This window comes from Phyllostomus discolor, chromosome 6, assembly GCF_004126475.2.
Source record: "Phyllostomus discolor isolate MPI-MPIP mPhyDis1 chromosome 6, mPhyDis1.pri.v3, whole genome shotgun sequence".
NCBI classification, from domain to species: Eukaryota; Metazoa; Chordata; class Mammalia; order Chiroptera; family Phyllostomidae; genus Phyllostomus; species Phyllostomus discolor.
Genome location: NC_040908.2, coordinates 158,748,195 through 158,755,771, shown reverse-complemented (window position 1 = coordinate 158,755,771; position 7,577 = coordinate 158,748,195). Strand labels below are relative to the sequence as shown.

The 7,577-nt window shown below is 35.8% G+C and overlaps 1 protein-coding gene and 1 pseudogene across 1 annotated transcript; both read right to left on the bottom strand.

Moving 5' to 3' along the window:
• Window positions 1-3,249: 3,249 nt before the first annotated feature.
• On the bottom strand, window positions 3,250-4,246 carry LOC114490170 (olfactory receptor 8H1-like). The gene has a single exon (XM_028504099.2). It carries the CDS (start codon window positions 4,207-4,209, stop codon window positions 3,250-3,252), a length of 960 nt encoding a protein of 319 aa, XP_028359900.1. The 5' UTR covers window positions 4,210-4,246.
• A 2,745-nt stretch (window positions 4,247-6,991) lies between these two features.
• Window positions 6,992-7,263, bottom strand: LOC114490200 (annotated as a pseudogene).
• Window positions 7,264-7,577: the final 314 nt, after the last annotated feature.

Sequence of the window (7,577 nt, the reverse complement as noted above, 5' to 3'; positions counted from 1 at the left end):
CTCCCTTGCCCTCTATAAATAGAAGGATGGGTAGATAGATAGATAGATAGATAGATAAAGAGATATACACCAAAAATAAGTTTAAAATATTCTTGTGAATATTGGATTACTTCATGAAAAGTGAAATCATTCTTCTTGCAGATATAAAAGTGCCTCTGATGGCCCTGGAGGGGACGTCTCAGTTGTCTGGAGGGTCATTCCATAAAACAAATGTTTTGGGTTCAATTCCTTGTGAGGGTAGACAAATTGGTTGCATATTTGATCCCTAGTAGGGGCACACATAAGAGGCAACCAATTGATGTTTCTAGGTCACATTGATGTTTCTCTCTCGTGTTCTGTCTTTCCATTCCTCTTTCTAAAATCAATAAACATACACTTTGGTGAGGATTTTTAAAACATCTGTTAAAACGAACTTTTATAGGTCTTTTATAAGACCTATAAGACTTTTATAAGTCTTTAGACTTTTATAAGTCTGTTATTACTCTAGAAATTCAGAAGATAATTTTTAGTGTGGTTAAAGATCCACTTTTTAAATGTCATTATTTATTATTTTTTTCCATTACTATTTATCGTCCTTATACCTTCTTCCATTCTACCCACCACTTCCCAGGTAGTCACCACACTGTTGTTCTTGTCCATGGGTCCTTTGTGTTTTTGGCTCAATGCCTACAACCCCAAATCCAAAACAGTGGTCAACTTCCTTTCTATCTATGAATCGGTGTCTATTTCGCTTGTTGGTTCAGTTGAGTGAAATCATATGGCATTTGTCTTTCTCTGACTGGCTTCTTTCACTTGGCATAATGTTCTCCAGGTCCATCCATGCTGTAGCAAAGGTAAGATTTTCTTTTTTTATGGACAAGTAGTATTCCATAGTGTAAATTGCCATAGTTATTTTATCCATTCATCTACTGATAGACACTTAGTTGACTCTTTTGAATTAGTAAAATAAAAAAGATGAAAGTTCAGTTCTAAAAATAATGATGCACATTATTTAAATAATTGCTTCTGTACAGCAAAAGAAACCATCAACAAAATGAAAAGGGTACCCATTGTCTGGAATAACATATTTACCGATGATACATCTGACAAGGGGTTTAATCTCTAGGATTATGGAAAATTTACACAAGTCAACACCAGAAAGTCAACCCAATTAAGAAATAATCAAAGGACCTGAATAGACACATCTCCAAAGGAGGACATACAGATGACCAAAAGACACTTGAAGGAATATTCAGTGTCAGTAATCATCAGAGAGATGCAAATTCAAACCACAATGACGACATGTTACCTGACCTGTCAGAATGGCCAACATCAATAAATCACCAAACAACAAGTGTTGGTGACAATGTAAAAGAAAGAGAACTCTTGTGCAATGTTGGTGGGAATGCAGACTATGCAGTGCTATGGAAAACAGTATGGACTTTCATCAAAAATTTAAAAATGGAATTGTCTTTTGACCCTGTGATCCCACTTTTTGCTCATCAAGATGCAAAGATAAGGGCCCTAGTGATAAGACCATGCTAAGACCTTTTGGGTAAAAAATGGACAATCTAAAAATTCCACAAATTACATACATCAAATATGTACAGATTTTAAATGTCAAATTTACTTCAATAAAGTGGTTTTCAAAAATACACATATGTGGAAAATGAAAAAGTATGTTTTTAAATAACCCTTAAATAATAGAAAGATAAAAGAAATTTCAGATTATGTACAGGAAAAAAAAATGTAATGTAACGGACCTTTTAGCATTCTACCTAAGCTCAGGTTTGCCACAAAATTTTTCACTTCTTAACTTTAAAACATGTCTTGTAGAATACAAAACAAATGAGTCAAGAATTTAGTTTAAAAATTTATTTTTAATGACCACAAGAAGCCTATAAATATTGAGGAAAAGGCAATAAATTTTAACATACACAGAATATCAAAAGGAAGTTTACTGAGATTTATTGCTACATCACAAAAAGGTAAAGATTTAATATTTTTAGAAAGTGGCCACTAAAGATATATCACTTATCTGCTTTTGTCACTGCACAAAGATTTTTAACTTGATGAATTTACAAAATTTCAGGTCCAAAGCATTCTGTCATAAAAGTCTTGATTTTTTCCCATATACCAAAAGCACATTCATCTCTGAATTCAATGACAAATGTTAAACATGTAAATATGTACAGAAAACTGCAAAAGGTAAATAGAAATGACAGAAATCTTGCTTATATATATAATAGATGCACATACCTACTTTCATAACCAGTGGTGTAAAAGAACACATACCAAAGTGTTAACAATTGCTAAGGTATTTCCATTTCCTTCATTTTTCAAAGTTATGCAAATCTTCTTCAATGTTAACATATACGGATCTAATTCCAAAATTGTAAAATGCCTTTTTCTATTGTTGTCCAAGTACAATTGTCTCCAATTTCCCCACACTACTGCCCCCACTGCCCCAGCCCAGCCATCCCCATTTCCCTCCCCTGATCCCATTTCAACTTGGTTTGGTCCATGTGTCCTTGTAGTTGTTCTGAGTTTTCCCTTAGTTGTTTGTGTGTTCATCAATTAAATTGATCACAAGTAATTTCTAAAACGCAAGTGAATAATCTTTAAGGGAAAGCCATTGTGCATTAAAAATATTGCAGGCATAGAAATATTCTATTGATAATGGTCAGCATTTATTAGTACTGCCTTAAATGATTCAATATTTATTATAACTGTATGGACCTGGATATATTAATTATCTTGTGGAGTTGTGGAAATGGAAACATTGAAGTCAGTGATGTGCTAAGTCTTACACAGCTAAAAGAAGAGTACATATAGAATATAAACCTTCAAATGTTTGGCTCCAAAGACAGTGCTCCTAATTACTCTGCTACATTTCTTCTCTATAGAACACATGACATGATTTCTGAAACTATTACCAGTGTGCCAAAACTGAGCTCTGTTTCATGACAAAATTCTCTGTCATTGGAGAATGCATGGTAATTTCTCTGCTGTATTTTAAAATAGGACATTCATATTTTCTCATTTTGAGGATAAGTTGCCCTTAAAAACAATGGGCCATGTTTTTAACACATATTTTATAGCTTGTAATTATAATATGAATTTCAAGGGACATACTTTTGGAGATGGCCAATATTATATTTGTTTAAGTAAAGAATGGCTCAACAGAAATACAAACAAATGAAAGGACTTCATTGATTTTTGGAGAGAACAAGAAAATACTCCACAGGAAAGGAGAGAAAAGTTAACTGTTTAGAAATGATGTTTCTTTAATGGCCTGAAGTCCTGTCTCTTCTGCATGAGTCTGATGAGAGCATTTTTCACTTCTTTATTCCTAAGGCTGTAAATGAGTGGATTCAGCATGGGAATCACAATAGTATAAAACACAGAAGCCACTTGATCTTTGCCCAAGGTATAGGACTTGCGTGGTTTTAAATATGTAAAAATCATAGTGCCATAAAAGATGGTGACTCCCAGGAGATGGGAGGCACATGTAGAGAAGGCTTTTCGCTTTCCTGAAGTGGAAGTAATTTTCAGTACAGTAGTCAGAATGGACAGGTAAGACACAGATATTGTGATAAGAGAAACCATTAGAGTAGAGCCAGCAAGGATGAATATCATGATTTCCACACCACGTGTGTCAGTACAGGACAGGTCTAGGATTGGGGAAGTGTCACAGAAAAAGTGATGGATTACATTGGAGTCACAGAATTCCAGTCTGCTCATGAAAAGCACATTGATCATAGAGTTTGTAGAGCCAATGAAATAGGACCCAAAGATGAGGGAACAACAGAATCTTTTGGACATAACAACAGGGTAGTGCAGAGGATTGCAGATAGCTACATAGCGATCATAGGCCATTGAGGAGAGAAGAAAACATTCAGCGACACCCAAGAAGACAAAAAAGTACATTTGGGTGAAGCAGCTTATGTATGAAATGTGCTTTGTGGAGGTCAGTAAGTTGTGTAAGGTTTTAGGTGTGATGGCTGTTGAGTAACTAATGTCAAGAAACGAAAGGTGACTGAGAAAAAAATACATGGGAGTGTGAAGCTGGAGATCCAGGTGGATGATCAGTATCATCCCTGTGTTTCCCAGGACACTGATCAGGTATATGATGAGAAATATGATAAAGAGGACCAACTGGATCTCTTCAGATTCTGTCAGACCCATAAGGATGAAGTCAGACACATGTGTGTTATTCCTTCTGTCCATTCTGTCCAATTGCTTCAAACTGTGGAGAAAGAAAGGTGATACCTGGCAGGAATGAGTTCATAAAAGTTTATTTAAATTAGTTTAATATTTCTAAAAATTAATAATAATTAATGGAGTACAGAATATGATGTGAAATTACATTTGATTGCATAGTATAGAAGTGGGCATATATTGACCCTTGTGTATGATATAATAAAAACTATCATTTTGTGTAATTATGATAAACCTGACACATTTCTAAATGTTTTTCTTTATTAACATATTTCTTCCCCATGAGAACATTATACCATGGGTGCTATCTTATAGGCTCATTTCAAAAATGAGTTCAAGGACACAGACAATTTAAGTAACATATTCAGAGTCAAGGCTATTAAATGGTGGCTCTGCCATTCAACCAAGATAGAGTGACTTCAGAGAACAGGCTCATTATGCCATATTTCTGGTTGTAATTGAAAAAACATAAGGAAAAATTCTTGATATGTTATATAATAAAAATTATAAAAACAATTTCAATGCATGATTTTCCTATCTTTTGAAAAATATTAGATATTAACTGAAAGTATTTTTCACATTAGGGAACCAAAGTTATAGACCACATATTAGTATTAATTTCCAGAAGATATGTTTTTCTCTGCTGAGCATTTGAAATCTGATTTGTTCTAAAAATTATCTTTCAAACCATCTACATTGCTTGTAGACCATAATTCCATCAACTCCATAATTCTGGTTTCACAAAGCCTGGCATTTCTTAGGGTAAGGTCTGAGTGATATGTTTATGTATATATTTTGTAAAATGCCTTCTTTCTATTTCATCCTAACTAAAACTCTGAAATTTTCAGAGTAATACTTACCAAGAGCCAAAGTCAGGGGAGAAAGAAAAAAAAACCCTTCTTCCAATATTATCAGGCAAGAAATTTGTCAACCTTTCTCACAAACAAAACATGAAAACTATTCGAGTGAAAAATTTCTATAATACATTCTTTCCTTAGAGTTAAATTATTTATAATTTTTTGGCCACTCATCTCGATGTATTCTGAGTTAAAAAAGAGAAAAACTCCACTTAGAATTTTGTAAAGGCACTGGTCACACAGAAAATCTGCAGCAAATTGTGTCTGAAAGGGAATTCAGGCAGCTGTTGTGAACACAAGTAGAGCAGAGAATTTCTTGTCTGTCTTCAGGGCACCTCATTAATAACTGAGGATTGAAGACAAGGCAACATTGCTTTTCCCTGGGGACCAGTCTCCAAGGAAGCATTTATGGCATGTTTCCCAGGACAAAAGCTCAGGGACTAAATGCAACTATGTCATGTTTTGAGGAAATAGTTGCCTTTTTCCTTAGATGGCACAGGATGAAGAACCTGGTTTCATCCTCTTTTGTGATCCTTTCAGTTTTTAACTGGATTGGTGGAGAAGCCATTGATAGAAACATCAGCAATTGCTCTGTCACTGAAACCATCAGGATGGAATAATTCATTTTTCACAATGAAACATTTTTATGTTTACTTGTGTGATACTATCACACTATCACTGTTCATTAGAAAATAATTAGATTGCAATGAAATTCAAAGAACAAAATGTGAATAGGTGTGAAATGTTGGAACATTTTGATCAATTCCCCACAATGTTTTTCCTTTATGTATATATATAAATGCATATATATAAATCTACAGTTTTGCATAATTACTGCTACACTGTATGTTTAGCCTCCAGCACCCATTTTGTGACCAAGATTCCATGACACATTATGACCAATGTTACATCAGCCTTTGATAAACTCAGAACATCTCGTCTTATGCATGGACTTGTGCCCCATCACCAGGTTCTCTCTAAGGGGTCATCAGCTGACAAGTGTTTTAAAGCATCACAAGGAAACTACGGTGTCAACTCCCGATTTTGGTTTGGTGATCACCCCACTCTTCTACATAGCAGTACTTCTACGATTTAACTTTTGTATTGTCCTCTGTATACAATCAAGTGTTTTCTGTTTTTTTTTTCAAACTGTATCCAGCTTTATTAAAGATACTTTTCAAAAACAATCATGGTATTTCAGGCAGGACATAGGCAGACAATTGTTAACAGTGTACAACAACTTTCCAACTCCCTTCTTCAGTGGACTGCCAAAATCAGAAAGCCACTACAAAACCCAATGGAGTCTTCATCTGCTGCTCTGAACTGGGAGAGTTTAGAGTGGGGGTGGACATTTCACATTAGCATTTTATTTAACAGCTTTTTACCTGCTGATTCTGACTTTCAGGAAATGCAATGAAAATGGCAGAATTGTCAGTGTAGGTCCACAATGTAAAAAGGGAACTCCTGTCTTTTGAGGGATGCCGTCTCCATGGTTACACTGGAAAGTCTAGATTGCTGAACATACTGGTAACCAAGTTTTGGTAGTATAGGTTTCAACAGGTCTCTGGGCGTTAGGGCCTCAAGTGTATGCTTAAACTGGAGAGGGAGAAAAGGACATAAAAATTAATTTTAGTTTTCCCACAGCAGAAGGTGTCTATGCCAAGATGGCTCTTGTGTGTCAACATCAAGGAGTCCCTCATCCCAGGAACCAAGAGGAAGTCTGTCAAAACTAGAAGGGAAAGGTGGTTTTTCCCTATGTTAGTCCAGTTTGCAGACTTTCTATTATTAATATTACATGTCCTTCCTTCAGAAACAATAATGAAGTGTTCTGGTTGCTAACAATATAGCTTAAAAAAACATAAGGCAAAATCCTGCATTTTTATAAAACTTGATAAAAATAGTATTTCAAACTGGACAGTCACCAGAAATACACTTCACTTGGCCTCTCCACCACCTTCAGCTTTCTGTGCCTGGTCTGTTTTGGCATCTCCATTCTCTGCAGGGTTTTTTCCATCCTTGCCAGCATCAGTTTTTCTCTTTTCCTCTGAAGGTACCTTCTCTCCCTTCTTGGCAGGGCCTTTTTAGGCTTGGGCTCTGGCTTTGGAGGAGTAGGTTTGGCCAATGACCTGGTGGATCTTGTCTGTGGTTCATCCTTCATCTTGGCTTTATGTCCTTGAAAATGCCCCTCAGCCTTTCTCCTGAACATCATGGCAATGGTAGTGGGATATTCAGGCTGGAGGTGGGAATGCAGCAGTGGGTAGGCTTTGGTGGACCCAGGGGTCATTCTTGCTTCCTCTTCACACTACTAGCGCTGCAGAGGGGGGTGGGTTATAAAGTTTTTATATATAGTCAAATGTTTTCTTGTATATGGATTTAAAAAGTATGGAAAGAAAGCTATAATTTTATGTTGGGAATTATTTTTTCAAGATGTAGAAACAAAGGAATAATTTGAAAAGATATACACTGTGCCCTGGCTGGTGTGGCTCAGGGGAGTGAGTGCTGACCTGAGAACCAAACAGT

Bases quoted from the DNA above. Each gene is read 5' to 3' on its own strand.
- LOC114490170 (XM_028504099.2), bottom strand. From the start codon at position 4,209: ATGGACAGAAGGAATAACACACATGTGTCTGACTTCATCCTTATGGGT.